Source organism: Aplysia californica, unplaced genomic scaffold (assembly GCF_000002075.1).
Source record: "Aplysia californica isolate F4 #8 unplaced genomic scaffold, AplCal3.0 scaffold00958, whole genome shotgun sequence".
Lineage (NCBI taxonomy): Eukaryota > Metazoa > Mollusca > Gastropoda > Aplysiida > Aplysiidae > Aplysia > Aplysia californica.
Window position 1 is genome coordinate 115,304 of NW_004798228.1, and position 21,009 is coordinate 136,312.

The 21,009-nt window shown below is 38.5% G+C and overlaps 1 protein-coding gene across 4 annotated transcripts in view; it reads left to right on the forward strand.

Annotated features, from left to right (window-relative positions):
- Positions 1-660: 660 nt before the first annotated feature.
- The window catches only part of LOC101858674 (outer dense fiber protein 2), a 48,053-nt gene continuing 27,704 nt past the window's right edge, over positions 661-21,009 (forward strand). For 3 of the 4 annotated variants that reach the window (XM_013089473.2, XM_035973034.1, XM_035973036.1), the window contains exons 1-11: positions 661-741; positions 2,935-3,051; positions 7,651-7,803; positions 9,058-9,198; positions 9,701-9,888; positions 14,015-14,056; positions 17,316-17,406; positions 17,854-18,099; positions 18,409-18,480; positions 19,698-19,814; positions 20,804-20,919. In XM_013089473.2, coding sequence (XP_012944927.1) covers positions 2,956-3,051; positions 7,651-7,803; positions 9,058-9,198; positions 9,701-9,888; positions 14,015-14,056; positions 17,316-17,406; positions 17,854-18,099; positions 18,409-18,480; positions 19,698-19,814; positions 20,804-20,919 — 1,262 coding nt within the window. In that variant the 5' untranslated portion in view covers positions 661-741; positions 2,935-2,955. The remainder of the gene's footprint in view (positions 742-2,934; positions 3,052-7,650; positions 7,804-9,057; positions 9,199-9,700; positions 9,889-14,014; positions 14,057-17,315; positions 17,407-17,853; positions 18,100-18,408; positions 18,481-19,697; positions 19,815-20,803; positions 20,920-21,009) is intronic. The other variant, XM_013089474.2, reaches the window with a different exon arrangement.

The window sequence follows — 21,009 nt, forward strand, 5'->3', positions numbered from 1 at the left end:
TTAAAGCGATATGCCCAAAAGGACTATTCGTGCATTTTGAATTTTAACTTTTGAAATCATGAATAAAAACAAAGACACAACACTGAATATGATATTATCCTTTTTCAAAACTCCGAATCTGTATTTTTTAATGTCAAAAATTATTTTTAATATATGTCTCTTTCTTTGGAAAATACCAAGAGAGTAAACAAGAGGTGGGAACAGCCATAATGCACTGTCACATCTCCTCCTCATTTTGCAACATATTAAACGGAATAATTTCCTGTTATCAAATACCAAGGGAAGCGTAAACTCCATTGTTGACTTAACATGTTTTTGAGGAGCTATAACCATAAAGCACAATACAATCCTTCCTGTTATTCCATTGACAGTGAGCCCCACGCCTTTCTTTGCATGAAATACCGTCTTTTCCTATCGTTCAACAGAGACTTTAAAAAAAAAGACGTTATAAAAGTGTAGCTAAAACCTTACAAGAAATTTTGAGACGCCAAATGCTGTCTTTGCTTTACTTCATTACAATTTTATCTGCACTTGTATCTGCTTATTAATTAAGAAAAATATCATAGACCTTAATTTCTTATTTCAGATGCACGTTAATAATGAACTCTTAGTAGGTCTCATGGAAACCTGGCATGGTATGTTGTTTACAAATGGCTGTAATGGCGTCAAAGGATCACCGTCGCTTGCTCTACTGATGCCCATTATTATTGTGCATTGCCTTATCTCTTTTTGGATTTGACCGTAAGTTTGGAAATGCTATTTTTACCCTTTTGTAGTAGTGTCCAGGCAAACAATAATGAGTGCCAATCTGTTTTCTGGATTGTTAAAGTTGAAGAGCAGAACACCGGGCGTAACAAGTTGTGGCTTGTTAAAAATCTATCGAGCACGGCGGTACAATTTTTTTATATTTATTTGCTTTTAAAAACTTTTAGAAGCTAGATCTCTAGATCTAGTGAACTTCCATTAGATTCTATATTAGATTTAATATAAATTACATTATGGGAGGAGTGAGAATATTAATGAAAATGTAATGCGTACGATTTCAAGCTTTTATGATGAATACCGTGTATCATGATTTTTGTCAAGACCTAGAGAAGATGAAACTAAGTGGTTAAGATTGAGACTGTTTCATTGGATTCTATTTCAAACAAAAAATTTCAGTTCATATTCAAGTATAGAACGAACTGTGAAGGCTTGACACAGGTCGTAATCCTCCCTGTACAGTACTGATCTCGAGCTCTTCATCAGACTGAATTTATTGAAACAGCATTGTTTTGCTTTCTATTGGGCTGAAATGTTCAATGATGAGTTGAAAAGGGATACATGATCAAACTTTTGAAGAAAAGGGTATCATTAGAGATCCTTTCTGTTTCATAAATAAATAATTTTAAATTCATTCGCTATTTTATTGTGTCAAGAAGTCTAGATTTCACAGTCACTGTAATTTTTGCATCAAAACATGAAATTCCTAGATTCCTAGCAAAATTTTTGGGAATACTTTATGAGTCATAACAATTTTTGTTGATGATTTATTTTCCCCAAATCAATTTATTGTTTGTAACATGCCCATAATATGATAACACCACAGTCACAGTCACTCAAGACCACAGAGAAAAATTACTGTTAAATATAGATAGGCTACGGCCATGGACAGGTTCTGCGTTGTGCTCACTAACTACAATTGTTATAAAGCCAACAGATGGTTTAAAATCTGTCTTTAAAATTTGTTACATGCACATTGTCTTTTGGATGGGTTAAAATATGTGTCACGACCAGGTGGAATCAGGCGCTCGTCAATTTTTGGGAACGTGGAGAAAATGGCCGCCAAAGTTTGATACCTCTTCAATAGCTTCAAGAGTCCTTGGAAACTGAAAAATCACAAATTTTGTTTTTCAGTAAAATTCACATGGAAATGTCTTTTGATATTATGGACTTAAAGGTGTAAGTAGAGCGAAAAAACAAAAATTCTATAAAAATTGCCAGATTCGCGGAAAAATGCCTGTTTCGTCAATTATAATTATGAGGCATCAAGGTGAAATCTGGCGCTCGTCAAAATAATGAAATCCGAGAAATCAACATTATCAGCCTGTTTGGAATTTTTTTTCGATTTTTTGGTTTGGCTCAATACCTTCTTGTATGTCCATTCAAAAACACTCGTAGATTTTAGGGATGTCGATTAAAGGCACTAAAAAGGTAAATTTGCAGTTTCCAAGAACTCTTTTAAAAGCTATGGATGTCACCAAACTTTGGCAGCCATTTTCTCGCAGATTACCCCACTTCCTTCAACTGCAAATATCTCGACTTCTATTCAAGATTGATGGGTATATTTTTTTTTCAATAGAAGTAAGACAAAGAGCTTTAAGATGATACCAATTATGACTCTATATATATATATGCCCACAAATTTACGAGCGCCTTCCTGATTCCACCGCATCTTGACACAATTTCACTATTTTGACGAGCGCCTGATTTCACCACAACATGTCACATAATATTAAAATTATAGGAAAAATGCAAGGATGTCTTGGAACGGTGGCTGTTAGTGCAGGTGAACACAATGGAGAGATGACTGTTTAGGCAGGTTCGACTATGATTTATTGGACTTCCCTCCCAAATTGCTTTTAAAAGATTTAATTTTCAAAGGATCTGTAAAGGTGTGGATGGTCGATATCAAACAGGATAGACCACAGATACCTTAAATATATAACACAACACACAGAACAACCACCGCGCCATGTTGATTAGCCCCCGCACGCCCAGTGCAGTGCCTCTTTTAATTGAAGAGCTCTCCTCAAGCATGATTGGTAGTTTCCCTTGTAGGGCACACAACAGCATTACTTACACCTACATATTATGGTCCAAAATATACGGTTACAGACTCATTCTGTTACAGTTTTAACTCTGTCTTTTCATGATATATCGTCTGTTCCTCAGCGCTTAGTGCCTACAATCACCATGACCAGAGAGAAGGGCCTGAGGCCCACATCTCCCATTCATGTCCATGTAGACGACACTCCAGTTCATGTCCATGTGAAGAAGGGGAAAAAGAAGGTTGGTTTCTTTTTGTTTTGTTTTTCTTTTACTTCAGCTCTCGTGCTAATATCCACTGGTACAATGGCGTAGGTGGCCCAGTGGTTAGGCTACCGGACTCGTAATCGAGCCATTGCCAAAACGTGGGGAAAAACACACACATCTCACATTAGTGTGCATAAAATGTGATGCATTAGTATTTATTCCTCCAAAACGTATACACACTGCATTAGCAGTTTCAGACCCCTTGTCAGCTTTACAATCTTGAGTTTGTAAATTTTGTGCCAAAAATGTTCGTTTTTTAGTGATTCCTGGAGTGTCATTTTGAGCACACCAATGCAAACTTCCAAGAATGTCCAAAATTTAGTATTTTTGGGTGTGTTTTTTTTACGTGTGCTTTGATCCTATGTTATTTGTCATTGAGAAAGGTTAACTTGCTCAAGAAATCGGTTTATTTGTTTGCAAATAGACGAACAATTCGGGTTACTTGTGCGTCTGTCGTGTCGTCACGGACTAGGACTAGGTGTTTCAGAAAACACCATTATTTTTCAGTAGAATCACCGTAGCTGGTTAAATCTCTTTGCCTATCGTCGTTTATTCAATACTTCAAAAGCCGCAATGCGCGAAAGGAACATCGGGTTCCTAGATCTACGATTTCGGTCGGCTGTTTAACATTCGCCGTTATTGTCGTCAATTGGCGACGTGCCGGAAGTCCGAATTTCGCCCACTTTTGTTTTGAACGGGTCATCAAAAGTGCCCGGATATAATTGTTTTCTTGAGTGACTTCCCCTTACCCGCGTCCCCAGAACAACGGAAGCAACGGGGGAAACAGAAAAACAAAAGTAGTCATTGCCTTCAGCGTCCGGTGACGCACAAGAATTTTGCGTTGAATGTGACGTACTGGGCTGTTTTGCGTGTTTTTAGGCTACTCTGTTGAATATTTTAGTGAAATTGCGGTGTTTACACTGGATTCCTGGAACAAGAGTGTGATGTGTGAACAAACTTCGAGAGATGGATCATTTCTGTGGTTATAGATTTAGCTTTTGTGCTCAGTGATGATGTTTGGGGTGTCGTCATGCAGCCGTACAAGACTGACTAACGTACAAGAAATTACATTGTCCTAAGAGCAAACATTTTTTAAGTAATGTGTGCTCTCTTTACTCAAACAAATAAACAAACATGTCCTTGTTTATCTGTCTAACTCAAAAAATACACAGTTGTTCTTTGTTGGTATGATATACCTTTTTCCAATACATTGTGTCATCATTGTTATGTACAAGTAATATTTTTCATAATTGCTAATATCAATAAGTTTTCAACCTATATTTCATACATGCAAGATTCATTTAGAAGCAAAATACGCCTTTATTGATCTGTGTATCTCTTAGTGCAAATTTGGTCTTTGTAGGCATGATTTTACCTTTTCCCAGTATGTTTTGTCATCACTGTTATGTACGAGTACTGTTTGTCATAATTAGCCACATAATTGTGATTGTCCACTGTCTTTGATATGACCTGGTATCTGTTTCAAAGCAAAAGAAACCTCTCCTGGGTTTTTTTAATTCTTAAAGTGCGCTTTTATCTCTGGAGGCAAGACTTGTCTTTTCCTGTACATTGTGTCATCATTGTTATGCACAAGTCATGTTTGTCATCACTGTTATGTACAAGTCAGCTCCATTGATTTTGTGCTTTTGCCTCATATTAGTTTAAAAATTGTTTTACACATGTGTTTTTCTGGTACTGAGGCTTTGATAACTGTATTTGTACAGCCTTTCACTATTGTGATGTGTTGTCAATGATAATGTCCAATGTGTATCCTTTCTTGTACATAACAATGATGACATGTTCTGTGCACTGCGTCATTGTTACAAAGCTTGTCATTCATATTACCATTATGAATGGAGTTCATAGTGGACAAAGTGTTTGTTTACTAAACAAATGGAATTTAAAGTCTATAATTTGCCTTGCTGCTTATCTGTTTTTGTCATCACTGTTACATACAAGAAATACAGTGGTTGCCAAACCAATAGAACCATATCTCCAAAACCCTGCATCTCCTTGCTCTGATACTCTAGGAATATGAGCACTAAATGTCAATCTGTGACTGACAGAAAAGAGAGTCAAATTGGTAAGAAAATTTTTTTTGCACCACTGAGTCTCAAGAGAGTCTCACGTTTTGGCAATTGCTCAATCGTGAGATTTTGAGTTCAGGGGTTTGAGCCTCAGCTCGGTCCGACGTTGTGTCCTTTGGAAAGGCACTTAACACAAATTCCCATTTAGCTCGGTCCTTTCGGAGATAGACATAAAACTCTGAGGTCCTGCCTCTTAAATAACCTATAAATAACCTAATCACTGGCATTTTTGCATACCGACGTGTCTCAAAGGCCACAAAAAATGACTTACGGCTGTATGCAATACTGCCCGTGTAATAGTGTTAATAGGGAACGTCAAACCTATATAATCATTTCCACTGACACTCCTATAAATAATGTTTCCAAGATTTTATTACTTGTATTTTTTATGATTTGCACAGTCTGATTCGCAAGGTGTGTCTCTTCCTTGAAGAAGTATTTTATGCATGTCATGTGTGACTAGAGTCACTGTTGTACTTTTAACAATGTTCAGGATGTAAAGCGACGGGGGTTAGAGGGAAGGGGCGATGTTGTTGTTTATATTTTAAAGATATAGATTTATCATCAGTGCCATGGCTCAGACTGAGGGTACCAGTCCTGGGATTTCTAAGTTTAGTGGCGATTTACTTAAAACAAATCTTATTATCTTACTACTAATGGAGCTACGGCCAAATTTTGCGAACAGTATATTCTCAGAAACTACCTAATAAAGAAATATGAAACTTTGCCAGTACCTATAACTTGAAACGTAGTGTTGCACTATTGCATTTTCATTAACATCAAATGTGTAAGGAGAAAGCCCATTTTAAGTTAAATTCAGTCCTTTTGTAGCGATCGCCACCATTTGCTTCGACATTGTATATTCACTGCGGAGTGCCGACTGCGCCGAAGGATATTTCATGTTCAGTTATACATTATGTAGGTTTACAGGAATTCCCAGTTTTGATTTCACGCCTTTGACCGTCTTCTCACAGCGGGTTTAGAGCGCTCATAGAAGAAGAAGAAAAAGGAGGAGGTGTAGATGGTAGATGGAGGAGGAGTAGAAGGAGAAGGAGAAGAAGAAGAATGATGGGGGACGAGGAGGAACAGGAGAAGAAGAAGAAGAAGAAAAAGGATGAGGAAGAAGAAGAGGAGGAGGAGGAAAAGGAGGAGGAGAAGAAGGAGCAGGAGGAGGAGCAGGAGGAATTAAAGGAGGAGGAGGGGGAGAACAAGAAGAAAAAGAAGAAGAAGAATCAAGTAGTAATACATTTTACAAAGTGAGGACTTTTTCGTTTGTTACCCTACCTTGGGGGGGGGGGGGAGAGAGAGAGAGAGAGAGAGAGAGAGAGAGAGAGAGGGGGGGGGGAAGGAAGAGTTAGATAGAGGAGGCCAAAAAACACTGTAAAGGTAGGGTGATGAGAGTGACAGGGCGGGTGTTGTTGAAAGCGCCAAGAGTAGCCTACCGTAGGCCTACTTAATGTATTCATGGGTCAAAGTCTGAGGTTCAGCCAATCGTAGCCCGGTTTAGGCCCTGCGTGTAGTCGCATGTGTGTGTATGTCTAGATCTAATATCTAGATCAAGATAAAAAAAACATGAAAGTAGAAAGTATTGAAAGTAGATTTCTCCTGCAGTGGATTTTAGCCCGCACGTCGAAGGATGAGTGAATTTTGTGCACAGTGTGTAGATGAGATCTAGAATCGAGATCTAGAATCGAGATCAAGAAGAATCATGAAATGAAAGTAGAATCTAGATTTGTGATATTTCGATAACCTATTGAATATTGAAAGTGGATTTTTCTTGCTGTGCATTATAGATTCTAAGATCTAGATCCAAGCTAGATCTATATTATGTGAATCTTAGATTGAGATAAAAAATGATGATAGTATTGAACGTGGATTTTTTTCCTGTTGTGAATAGATCAAGAGTCTAGAACTAGGCTATCTGTGAATCATGAAATTATATCCTTGAAAGTGGATTTTTCTTGCTGTGAATAGATCTATTCTAGAAATCTAGGTCACCTGTGACGCCTGTCGTTTGTTAAAAATGTGAATTTCTAAAATTAGATCTATCTGTGGGCTTAGGCTCCTTCTTTCAATTATTGGCCTATGTCTTTATAATCCTTCGAGATCTAGGCTAGATCTAGAATCTAGATTAGGTTCTTCTAGGAAGCAACAATTGGCATGTAGGCCTAACTCTTTAAAAAAAAAAAAATGGAGCTGGAACTTTAGGAGAGAATGCCACGCCTTTGAAGAGAGGGAAGAAGTCTTACCCATAGAGGTAATCAAGAGGGGGTGCTACATGGATAAATTCAAAGGTAAAATATTTATGTTTTGTTTCCTGCTTGTTTTCAGTCTTTTTCCTCTTGTTAACTTTCCTTATACTTCTTCATTATTATTCCGTTCGTAGAACGGGTACTTTTACTAGTAAATCTAATTTGTGAATGAATATTAAAAAGTTTTGTGTTCATAACTGGGTTTTTTTGTTTGTTTTTTTGTTACACACCCACAGAATTCTCTGACAAAGTCAGCCAGCAACCAGCGCCTTCAAAAGTCCACAGTCTCATCAAGGGCTCGCGCTCGGAGTGTGAGCCCAACACCTAAGGCTGGACCATGGGTGCCCGCTCCTGGCAAGGCCACAAAAGGGGGGAGAGTTACCTGGCAGGTGTGTACATCCATCATATATATGTGTCACGACGCGGTGGAATCAGGCGCTCGTCAATTTTTCAGCTTATGAGGTTATTGGTATCGTCTTAAAGCCTGTTCAGTTGTCTTGCTATTGGTGAAAAAAATGCCTATAAAAAAATATTGAATAGAAGTCAAGTTTTGTGAAATTGAAGAAGGTGGGGTCGCCTGGTTTCAAATGAAGAATAAGCTAGAAAATGACCACCAAAGTTTGGTTATTTCCGTAGCTTGATAGTCCATGGAAACTGAAAACATATATTTTTTGTGCCTTTAATAAACTTTATTCAGTAAAATCCACCCAGAAATGTGTTCTTAATTGGACAAGAGCCCCCCCCCCCAAAAAAAAAAAATCAATAAAAATTGCAGAAAAATGCCAGTTTCTCCAATTTCATTATTTTGACGAGAGCCTGATTTCACCACACTGCCTCACATATATTGTTTGTTTTTTTTAGAATCTTGATACTTTAAGTTGTCTTCATTTACTGTTCAGATATTGGTGTTCATTTAAGCCAAACTTGGTTATTCCATAAACACCAGTTTATCCTAATGGGCTGATTCATCAATGTCATGCTCATAACTGTGCCGGAATTGCTATAGGGAACTGCTGCTTTTTCTTTCCTCATCCTTACTATCATCATTTTCCTCTACTTCTTTTGTACGTTTGTCACTCTCTTGTGACCCGCTATTTCCGCGGTGCCTTGATAGTCGAAGTAGACTTTGTGCTGTTGAAGCTAGACAGGTGAGCAGAGTAAGCCCAATTCCCTGTAAGGACTTCTCTGCTGACCTCCACCCCTTGGCACTCATATGACCTTATGCAGTTGTAAGCGATAAAACCTCTACTAAAACAAGAAGATAATGTGTGTGTGCTTTTTCAACACACCTTGACTGACACCCAAGAGCCGTAGTCAGGGATTGCAGAATTGTACCCCACAGACTCTCCTCCTTTTTTTTTAGTATGTTACTCTCTCATAACACCTAATGTTCTGCACTTAAATGACCTATTTGTGTTGCAAGTGGTGTTCAACTTTTACCCCCAAAAAATACTCCACAGCATTTGTGATAATGTGAATGTAAACTTGTTTTTCTGTATATGCATGGTGTAATGTTTTGTTTGTTTTGATAATTTTTTTATCCCTGATATGCACACATTGTCAGACTTTGAATCAGATACGATGGCAATTGAACTGGATTGCTGTGTTTCTAATTTTCTTTTCCTTTTTTTTTTCATTGAAAGGGCTCAAATCGAATGGAAATTCAGCATCTGAGGAGTGGGGATATGTCCACTGATGATGAAGAAAGGGCAGGTGGTGAGACCCGCAGATATGAGAAGAAAATCAGTAACCTCATGAATGAAGTTGGCACTCTCAAAAATGAGGTGAGGAATTCTGACAGTCTCTTTTTTTTTCTCTCTCCCTTCCTCCATCTTTCTCTCTCTCTTTCTCTCCCACTCACTCACACACTCTCTCTCTCTCTCTCTCTCTCTCTTTCTCTCTCTCTCTCTCTCTCTCTGTCTCTCTCTCTCTCTCTCTGTCTCTCTCTCTCTCTCTCTTTCTCTCTCTCTCTCTATCTCTATCTCTCATTCTTATAATGTATAATATATATATATATATATATATATATATATATATATATATCATATTGTACTGCTAGTTACAGGTAGTGAAATCTAAAAATCCTGAAAATCTGGCTTCGTCATGTTCTTAAGAATATTGAACGCTGCTTTGGTTTTAATTTGTTGGTCTGAAAAGTGTGTGGTTTCTTCTTCTAAAAAGTGACACAAATGTCGGCAACACAAGAATTATATATTATGTATGGATAAAAATATGTTTGGGGGTTGTTGTTTTTTTTCACTGGATGAAGTTTTCCTGCTTGCTCAGGTTGTCCTCCAGAAAGCGCTGCAGGAAATAGAGCACAAGGAAGACCTCCTAAACACGTCATCACGGGTCATCGAGCGACAGGAGGTGGAGCTAGAGAATGTGGAGGAGGAGCTTGCTGTCACAGAGACGGAGAACAAGCTGCTCCGGCAGAACATGGAGTGGGCCCAGGAGGAGGCTGAGATCACAAAGTGAGTCCTTGGCTTAGGTCTCGTTTTTCATCCACCCCTTGGTGCTCATATATATGACCTCATGCAGTTGCAAGTGCCGTAAAACCTTGCTAAAACTTTTTTTTAAGACATGGTGCTTTACGACGATGGTTTCATTTGTTCTGTGATCTTTTCTGTTTATTAGTATTGAGGTCTACTATGTCTTTTCTGTTGTGTAGTACTGCGATCTACAAGGAGATGTGGGTGGTTGGCTGGTGCTCTGTTGTGGTTTGCTCCTTCTTTCCTATCAAATACATCTATCGTCTTTATCTGCCCCCCCCTACCCCTCCTTTTTTGTGTGTTTGTTATTCCCTTACTTGTAACACCTTTAACCCTTGGCACTTATATGACCTTATTGTGTCACAAGTGCCATATAACTCTTTCCATTTGGGTAATGGGGAGAGACGAGGTTAATGTGGAATCATAAAATAAATTTTTTGAGCATTTGAGTGGAGAAAGGAATGGAGAACCATGACGCCGATGTGTGTGTATCAGATTTGGCTTTTTATGATGGTGATTTCATTTGCACTCTGGTCTTTTCTGTTGTGTAGTACTGTGACCTGGCCACCCTGCCACAATATGCCGAAGGCCCAGGAAGTTGTCTCTCTAACAAGGCAATCCCCAGTGTCCAGATCGGATATGAGAACAACTTTTTTTTTACTTTAGTACTGCGATCTACCAGGAGATTGACAATCAGTCGGAGGATTTTGCTATGAACTTACTTTGTGGAAACAGCCACCATTGTTACTATGGTTGACACAGGACAGCAGTCTTTGTAGCTTGTACCTTCATATGTGTGCAGAAAGAATGTGTATTTAAGAACTGATACATCACAACAAGCTTAACGCTATCCGTACGTCGTGTTTTACTATCATATCCATACGACGTGGGGAACTCTGTGCCACCACTTTCTAAAGAGGAAATTTACTCTTTGTCCGATTCGTACACTATGCATAGCAGTCTGTCAAAATTATTTTTTGGGAGAAATACTGAAAGTTTCAAAGAGATCTTCGCACTAGAAGTATTCTAAAATGTGAAGAATACAACTCCGGGGGTACAAAATGACCCCATGGCGTACGGATAGGGTTAAAGAAGGGGTTTTACAAAACTAAGGAGGACACTGCAGGCATCAGGCTACCAGCACAGTTGAGACGAGACACTGAGTGAGCTGATGTCGGCACTGACTGGAATGAAGCATGAGGGAGTGAGAGACTGAATGATTGTTCTCATCTTGTATAATCTTCAATGTTCCATCAACGTGCTACCATATTGGTCTAAATCAGACTTTAAAAAGCCATAATGAAGCATTCCCTATACCTTGGCCTTGAACCATGTTCAGAATAACGAAACTGTGCCTACAATCCTTATATGTGTCACGAAGTGGTGGAATCAGGCGCTCGTCAGTTTTTGGGCATGTGGAGTTATTGGTATTGTCTGAAAGCTTAGTCATTCGCCTTGCTTTTGATGAAAAAAATACTCATCTATCTCTAATAGAAGTCGAGATATTTGCAATTGAAGGAGGTGAGGGTCCCCTGGTTTCAGGGTTTCAGAGAAAAATTAGCGAGAAAATGACCGCCAAAGTTAGACATCTTTAATAGCTGAATAGTCCTTGAAAACTGAAAATGTACATATTTTGTACCTTTTATTGACGTTTTTCAGTTAAAATTACATGGAAATGAGTTTTTATTTGGACATAAAAGGTGTTGAGCACGAAAAACAAAAATTCAATAAAAATTCCAAACTGGCGGAAAAATGCCTGTTTCTTCGATTTCATTATTTTGACGAGCGCCTGGCTTCACCATAATGCCTCACATATGGCCTCGGTTAGGAAGAAGGATGGCATGAAGTCAGGAACTTTCTTTTTCAATTTTTAATTTACTCAGAGCTGTGATAAGTGAGTAATGCCATTATTGTAGCGTGCTAATTACATGTCAATCAGACAGACAGTTGTGCCATATTTTTCTGGCGGGAAACTGTACGAGTATGCTCTTTGTGACTTCATTTATTGCTTTTGTTTGTCTTCTGTCTCACTCTCCCTTGACACTAGGGTGATATTTATTTTGTTCTCGCTACCTCCTTCTGAACTAGGGTCCATGTCATTGTTCAGTGCAACTTCTCGATCTTTTGCTAGGTATTAAAGCTATCTCTCTCAATATTTTCTTCCTTTGCTTCTGTGAGCTGTATAGCAAAAAATCAAAAGAAATGTAATCATTCTTATAATTCGTTGATTGAAGACAATAACTACTTAACTATTAACAGTCTCTTATCCACTTGCACAGTAGTTTTACTTTTGTATAAGCAACTACATGAACAAGATTTCTTTGTTTATAAAGGTATTGAGATACAATCCCATCGAGATATTGTGAGCTCATTAAAGTCGTTATTTTTTTCTTTAATCTAACTATTGAATTTTTATATTATGTGCTGAAATACTCAAGTGTAAATCTCTAGAACCAGACCATCAATGATTTATTTATAGAGGCACCAGCCATCCATGTCCAGGTGCTGTTTTATCTCTAGAAGCATTATTATCATTATCTCTTGTGCAGTGACTGATTTAGGTGTTGACATCTTGGTTCTTGCAGCAACAACATCAATGATTTTAACTCTGATGTTGACACAAGCTCATGGGTATCAAGGTGTCCTTTTTTAACGGTTGAGAGTTTTATTATGTTCTATTTGAAGATACTCTTTTATATTTCACTGTTGGAGGAATTGGTGTGTTCAAATAGGTGAAGGATCCAAGTTGTAGTCTTCGAAAATTTCTTTCCTGTTGAATGATTTTTCGCCGTGAGGGAATGGCTTTTGAGTTGAGTTCTTGAGTTTCCCATACAACTGGGAGTTGTTTCTTTACATCAAGTTTGCAATTTTCCTTTTGGCTGTTCTGTGTTTGAGCCAGATGTTAAAGTTTTACTTTCCACTCATTACTTCTTTAGAAAAGATGTTGTTCTGAACGTGACTTAAAAACAAAGGGGTGAAGAAATTACAAAAATTAGGGTTTGGATTACTGTAGTGCCTGTTACGGTTTTACGGTCCCCTTAGTGCTCACATGACCTTATGCAGTGCGAGCACGGGAAAAAACTTACTAAAACTGAACTAAAAACTTGAAGCGCTGTGTTGTAATTAGTAAAGCAATAATGATTAGAAAAGTTTTTGATTAAAGTTAAATATTCATCTATAAGCATTCAAAATAAGATCTAGGCAGACTATGAGGCTTTGAATATCATGCATCCTTTGATCTCATGCAAATTTGAATTGGCAATTCTCTTAATAGAGAAATATTTTCTCACTAATATACTGAAGTAATTCGTAAGTATTCTATCACAAAAATATTGATTTATTGTGCAATTTTTGTATCATCCAGTGAAGACAATCGAAATTCTTCTTCAGTCACCAGGTACTGTCGACATGTCATTGTTGAACTGTTGTGTTTTTTAGAAATTGCAACTTTTGTACATGGTACATCTTGTTATTGACTTGAAACTTTGTATAGCGCTTTGCAGCTGCATTTAGAAACATTTGATCACAGGAGTTTTTGTTATTTGTTTGGTGAGATTTTTTTTCGGGAGGGTTGTTTTTTTTTGGTGTGTTTTTTTTTCAGTTTTATTTGTATATATTTGAAATTACAAATCTACTTTTATTTAGATATATTTTGGTGGTTATATGATGTTCTTGACTGTTGGTCATATTTGAATGTACTGCTGAAAATAATGTTCAAATATGCTGTGAAATGAAGACTCAAAGTACTCAAAGTGGACTTTTTATAGTTTGATTGTAGCTTTTGGTTTTATTTACAATGTGAAATATATCATGTACTTCTACTTGATCCGGAGGAAAATTGTTGGCCTCAAAAAGGGAAATCTTGCTTGAAGAGATCTTTAAAAAGATTTTGATAAGCTTAATTTTATTTTAAAGATATTTGCAACAGATGTATTCCATATATTAATCATATTGGTTACAGGAGCACTGCTAGATTTTCTGTACAAGGTGTCTCCCTGGGTAAAGGTTTTTCTTTTGGGGGGAGGGTTACCTGGTATTTATAGAATGTCGAATATTCATGCATGTAATTTGGAAATGTTCTTCTAGTCCACTGCTATGTCTTCATCAGCACTGAGCTTGTGATCGCTGATGCCGGTACCCGCTCCAGCAGGTGTGAGCTGATGTTTGGTTAGCTGATTCAGCCCGCAGATCATTTTGACTCCGGACGCTAATAATTTGTGACCGCTTCGTGACCTCACGGGTGGTCTCTCAAAATGTTGGGTTTAAAAAAAAATCATATCTAAATTTTATAAAACCTCTGTGTGGAGTATATAGATGTTTAGAATCTTAAGAATACCATTCAATGGCACTAGAAAAAAAAGAGTTGAATGTAAGTGGTAAGGAAGAAAAAGACGAGGGAAAAGTGATGTGAAGAAAGGGAGCAATAGATAAGAGCCGCTGTGAGCAGCTCTGCGTCAAAACACAGGAGATAGTCAGTCACTGTGAGTGGCACTGCGGGCTGAATCAGTCGATCCGTTTCCACCTCTGACCTCTTCACTTTCTCCTTTCTGCATGGTCAAGGTTCTCTAGGGGTGCCCTTGTTTTTGAAATTTCCTGTATTAAAAAAAAAGGAAAATTGAGAATAATTATAATTCTGCATTACATAGTGCATTATATCCACACTCTACAGCATGCTCTATGCGTTTTACAACCGTTTTACCCCACCAGAGATCCTAGAATAGTCAGAAACATTCTCGGCTTCCCTGGGAGCATACAGTGCAAGCTGAAGATTACATGCAGATTCTTGATTTTTATTTTCTCATAAGACAAGGATATATTCTGCTGTATGTTCGGGATGGTAAATAGACCTTTTTCTCTCCAGTAGGAGATACAACCCTTAGAAGTTGTGGAAAGAGTGTAATTTATTTTAACGTCAGTGCTGTAAGATATTTGGCATTATTTTTTTCCAAGTGACTATTTGAGTCGGAATAGAGCTGGCCTATTATTTTAGCAAAGTACTTGCCAACCTGAGCTTAAAGGTGGCAAAAGTGGGCGTTGGCTCCTAAATAAAGATGTTGATGAGCACTGTTTTAGTGTATTATCTCTGTTGCCCCCCCCCCCCCCTTTTTCTTTCTTTCTTCTGTTTTTTTATCTAATGTCTTGGCCATGTGCTTCACCTTTGAAATTACCTCATCCTCATTTCCTTTCTCACCCTGCCTGAATCAGGGTATAAACCATGAACAAACATTTTCCACATTACCCTATCCCAGGCGTGGGTTGTTGGTGGGTGCTCTTGTGTGGTTTGCTTCTTCTTTCCTAGATCCTATCAAGCGTCTATCGTCCTTATCTCCCCTTCTTCTTTTTTTATGTCTGTTACTCTCTTGTAACACCTCTAATCTTCTGGCGCTCCTATGACCTTATGCAGTTGTGAGTGCCGTAAAACCTTTACTAAAACTAAACTATACTGGGCTAGCCTCTTCATAATTATTGTTTTACTTTTCGGTTAGTGCATCATTCTCTGTGACTTTTCTCCAGTTTACGCATGCCCTTCCTTTTGATCTCTTACCCTGTGGATTCCAATCCAACAAATAATATACTATTTGTGTCTAAAAAGGCTTTGAATTAATGTACTAAGAAGTCTCTTCGGTCTTTCGTAAGTAAGGCAACTTTTTCCCAAAAAGTTCTGCGGATCCCGCGCTACATTTACCCAGAAGGCACCCCTAGTTACCTATGTTCACTTTACGTGTTTGGTTCGTTCGGGTAGTTGGTTCTAGAGATAGAGAAATAATATTATGTTATGGGTTTACGACCCTGTTTGTGATTAATTTTCTCACTGCATTCACTTGTGCCTGTTCCTAGTTTAGTCAAACTGAAATCACGACATCTCACGTTTTTGTTCTCAATTCTGTGGTTTCATTAAATTTGTTTTAGGGATGCTAGTTATCTGGACATTTTTGCAGAGGAGTCCACTTGAACTGAAATTTGTTGGAGCCTCGGGTTTTCTTTAGTGTTTAGAGTTTTTGGTTGCGACAAGTTGCTCAAATAGAAGAAAAAAACCCAGTGATTTTGTTTTTCTTTCAGCTTACGTCTGGACTCTATTGTAATTCTAAATCAGTAAACTATTATTCCTGAGTTTTTGATTCACCCAAAATAATTTGAGTTCGTATTTTATGTTTGTGGTGGCCACATTAAAAGACCCTAAATTATTAATCACTTTCCTAATTCTTCCATAAACGTTGTGACACCCAGATTATTCTGCTACGTTTTAAAAACGTTGGTACTTTAGACCAAGAATATAATTGTTGTCTCTTCCATATCTGCATCACTTTTTATCTGAAATATCTACTTAGTGGCATTGGTAGCCTAGTGGTTAGGCTACTGGACTCATAATCGTGAGATTGCGGGTTCGGGTGTTTGTGCCTTAGCTCTGGCCAACGTTGTGTTTTTGGGAAGGGTACTTTACACGAATTTCCCACTTGGCTCGGTCCTTTCAGAGACGGGCGTTAAACTAGGAGGTCCCGCCTCTTAAATAATCTAATAGTGTTGACAGGGGCGTTTAACCCCTACCATTTCACCATTTTTTATATCTACTTAAATATGTTATTCTCCGACCACTTTCTCATTCAGCCTGCATGCAACATTTGTCCTTTATTTTACATCCAAGAGTTTCTTTCCTATCAAACATCTATTGTCCATATTTTTCCTTCTTTTCTAGGTATGTTACTGTCTAGTACCACCTCTAATATTTGGCACTAATATGACCTACTTGTCATGTCAGTGCTGTTAAACTCTGACTAAAAAAAATTCTTGGGACTTATGGAACTGACTTGTCTTTCTTTCTGTCCAAATTTACTGTTGGAGAAGAGATTTGTCTCATTTCAATGTTACTAGTTTTCTTTGCTCAAGGGTTTTTTTTCTCCATTTTATGTTTGTTTGTTTGTTGAGGAGGGTGGGGGGGGGGGGGATTCGAACTAGAAACTCTACTGACTTGACACAATTTTTAAAAGTTAGCTTTAAATTCGGAGATGGCAGCAATTTTCTATCTGTTTAGAGAGATAGTTGTAAGAAAACAGCATGTAATAATTAAGGTGTTTCAATGTGATTTCTGTTATGACTAGTTTGTCAATGAAAACGAGCAAAAAAATGTATGTTTTATCGGAGTTTGGGTTTGTGGAAGTTCCTGTGAATTCTAATTATTTTGATCTCATTCCTTCTCATGCTGTACTAAAGTTTCCTGTCTGACAACTAAATTATTTATTGTTTTTGTGTAATTGATTACATAACCTTCATGCCTGGTTGATTTTTTTTTTAACTGCCGTTTGATGGTGATTTGCAGTGTTTATCTTCTTACTCTTTGTTGTACTTTGTGTAGTTATTGCAATGTTTCAAGGCAATTTTATAGACTGGTTGTTTTCTTTTACCTTTCACAGAAGCCAGAAAGATCTACTGAACTACGAGAGAGAAAAACTGATGAAGAAGCTTATAGAGGCAGAGATGGATGGGCAGGCAGCTGCCCAACAGGTGAAGTGTGTGTGTGTGTGGGGGGGGGGGGGTGAATGTGTGTGTGTTTGTTTGTTTGTTTTCTTATCAAATATCTATTGTCCTGATCTCTCCCCCTCTTTTGTGTGTGTGTTTGTTACTCTCTTGTAACATCTCTAATCTTCGGCTCTTATATGACTTTATTGTGTTTTGCAAGTGCTGTAAAACCCTTACTAAAACTAAAGTATATACTGGAGTAAAGCTAACACACCACACCCATTATAGTATCGTAAACACGACATGTGCTATCTGCTCGAGAGCTTATTTTGAACTGCCGTGATTAGTGAGTGATCACGTGAAAAGCACATCTTAATGGTCACATGATACACACAGATATAAAGGGCATAACTCGCATAATATAACGATCACGACCACACACAGTTACTCCCTCTTAAGAATACATCACATCAATACTTTTTTTTTTTTCAGGTGAGGGAACTCAAGGACCTGGTGCGTCGCTTGAAAGACGAGACGCGTTTATCGTCGGCTGATCAAGCTCGCTTGGCCAAACAGAAGGACGTTTTCCTCGAGTCGATGGCTGACTTTGAAGCGACCAATCGTACGCTGCGACGTCTGCTGCGAGACCAGCACAGACTCGAGGCCTCGGGGCTACGGCTGAGCGAGCAGAGAGACGTGCTCATGAGGAAGCTGGCAGATGCTGATATGTCCAATGAGGTGAGTAAGTGAGTGCGAGGGGCTTTTGGGCAGGGTTCTTTTGGTACTTCTTTTAGGTTTTGGGGGGTTTTTGTTTTGTTTGTTTGTTTGTTTGTTTTAAATTTAGAAACATTGTTTGTGGTTTTTGTTTGTTTTGTTTTTTAGTGGGGCAGGGTGTTGTCCTTTTTGTTAATTAAGTTGTTTTTTTTGGGGGGGGGGGTTTATTAGGGTGCAGTTGGGGAGTTTTGTTTGAGACTAGATGTGAAAGATGTTTAATACTGTCCATTGTTCTGTTACTGTCATAATTTCCTATGTTTGTTGTCTTTACAGCGCCTCAGGACCCAGCTCTTAGACTGTGAAGGTCTGATAGCTGACATCAGGAACCAGCTGAGAGCCGAAAAGGTAGGACTGCTCAGTTTTGCTTTAACTGATATAGCATTTATAGCATACATATAAATGAAAGAAAGACTTTTAGAACTTAAATTTTAGGTCCGTATTATACAGGAGTTGGTTTCAGATCCTGCTTAGTATTACTTTTAACTAATACAGCGTTTATAGCATACATATGTTATGAAAGGCTTTTGGGATTTAATTTTAGGTCCGTATTTTAGAAGACTAGGTTTCAGATCTTGTATACTTTAAGATCTGGTACTGAAAAAAAATTGTTTAAAGTTAAGAAGTATCGAGCGATTCTGCATGTATGGAAGAGGAATAGGACCTCGAGAGTTGGGGGGGGGGGGTTCATGTGATATAATAATCATTTATATTGTTTTCATTATTTTTTTAAAGTAGTAGAATGGTAGCAGTAGTAGCAATAAAAATAATAATATTATACCAACGTCTGTGTGTAATGGTAAGGCACTTTCCTGTCACATACAGAAGTCCTGAGTTCAATTCCTGTGTGTGGAGAATTTTTATCAAGTATCTCTGTATCTTTGCTGGGATGTTGTAGCCCTCTCTGCCAAGGTTGGCCCTGACAGGCATCATCGAAGCCCGCCTCCTAAATGATCTCAATTGTGTGGATGGGTGCATAAAAACACCTTTAATTTAATTTTTTTTTCTACTTGTAATAAATTACTTTTATTGTGTCAATCATGGGTAAAATTTTGGCGGAAATGTGGATGGAAATTCCGGCAAGAGAAAGCCAGTCGGCATCATAATGCTGGTGACGGCCGTCCTTGACTGGGCTAGTGTCGATCTCGTGAAGCACGAGTTTCTTTTGTTTACCTGACAACTGTCTTTAAAAAAGTCAGACTTTTTAACTCTGCTACTCAAGTTCGAGCAGAAATCGACAGTACGGGGGTGTTTCGATTAAATGTATCTTTTCAGGCAAAACCCCTTGAGATGCTATGAGTTTGAAAGTTATCGGGCAAAATGGTTGTGACCATCTCGCGACCTCAGTACTTTCTTGTCATATCTCCATTTTTTAACATTGAAAATGTGACTTCTCCTTAAGCTCACTCTTTGTTATGAACTGTTTTCACTGTTATTAATAATGGAGATACGACAAGAAAGCACTGAGGTAGCGAACTTTTACCCATGGTGTCAGTGTGCTTCTTTTTACTCAAACTAAAACTACAACTGACCTGTACCCTTCCCCTCCCCGCCCCACCCCACAGGAGGAGCGGTTGGCACTGAGTAACCTCCAGGGATCTCTGGAGAGCACGCGCGGCCACCTCCAGAAACAGTTGAGGACCAAGGAGGCTGACTGTAACCGTATGGCTGTGCAGATTCGAGTACGTCCCAAAATTTTCGTCATATTATTTAGCTTTGTTCTTTTTTTCTCTTTTCTTATCTTTTTCAATTACACCCAGATCTCTCTCTCTCTATCTCTCTCTATCTTTCTCTATCTCTCTCTCTCTCTCTCTCTCTCTCTCTTCTGGCGTTGTGGCGTCATAAGCGGTGAGCGATGCTGACAGCACGCAAGAACTCAACATTCACTCGGGGGTCCTTGAAAAGTACTGAACATGTGTCACTGAAGTGTCCCAGCAGACGTGTTCTGGCATGATAGTTGGCGGGACATTTCAGGAACACGACATGGTCCATAGTCTGGTTCTTCTCCCTTCAGGCTTGACAGGACGGATCTGGATAGTCCGCTGGCGCAATTTTATGTTGATATGATTTCAGCTTGGGGCACCCAGATTTGATTTCTATCATACAGACAAATCAGATTACGGTGATTTTTTTCAAAGTCGGTACCAAAGGTGAAAAATCTACCTGTAATCTTAATGGCAACCATTACACAAAATAAAAATTTTATTTCATTTTCTTTAATTCTTAATAGAAGTGGTATGTTTTTCATGTGCAACAAAACTATCAATGTGAAACAATAGATAAATGTTTATGAATCTTTTAGTAGGTAGGTTCGAAGTGTAGTTACAGTTTTTTTGTTTTTGTTTTGTTTTTTGGCGTTTTTTAGAAATCAAACTATGGTCTTGGTAGGTGGTTGGCAGGTGCTCTGGTTTGGTTTGCTCCTTCTTTCCTATCAAACATCTATCGTCGTTATCTCCCCTCCTTCTTTTTTATGTTTGTTACTCTCTTGTAACACCTCTAATCTTCTGGCGCTCATATGACCTTACGCAGTTGCGAGCACCGTAAAACTCTTACGAAAACCCCCAAAAAAACTAGGTCTCCTGTTGACAACAGAGAAGCAGCTAAGTGCAACACCACACACAGATGCCAGTGAATTATTTCATCGTGTGTTTCTTTTTCCGTCTTCCCCCAGAGCCTGGAGGGGCAGCTGGCTCAGGACAGGATGGAGAAAGAACAGCTGCTGGAGACGGTGAACTCAACTCGCGGCCGCGGAGAACGGGACAAGGACGCTCTGAAAAAAGCCGCTCGGTAAGTCTGTCTTTGCAGAAGTAAGGCTCGCTCACTTGCCACTTTTGTCACCCATCTATAAAAATGGGTTTTTTTTTGTTTGTTGTAGAG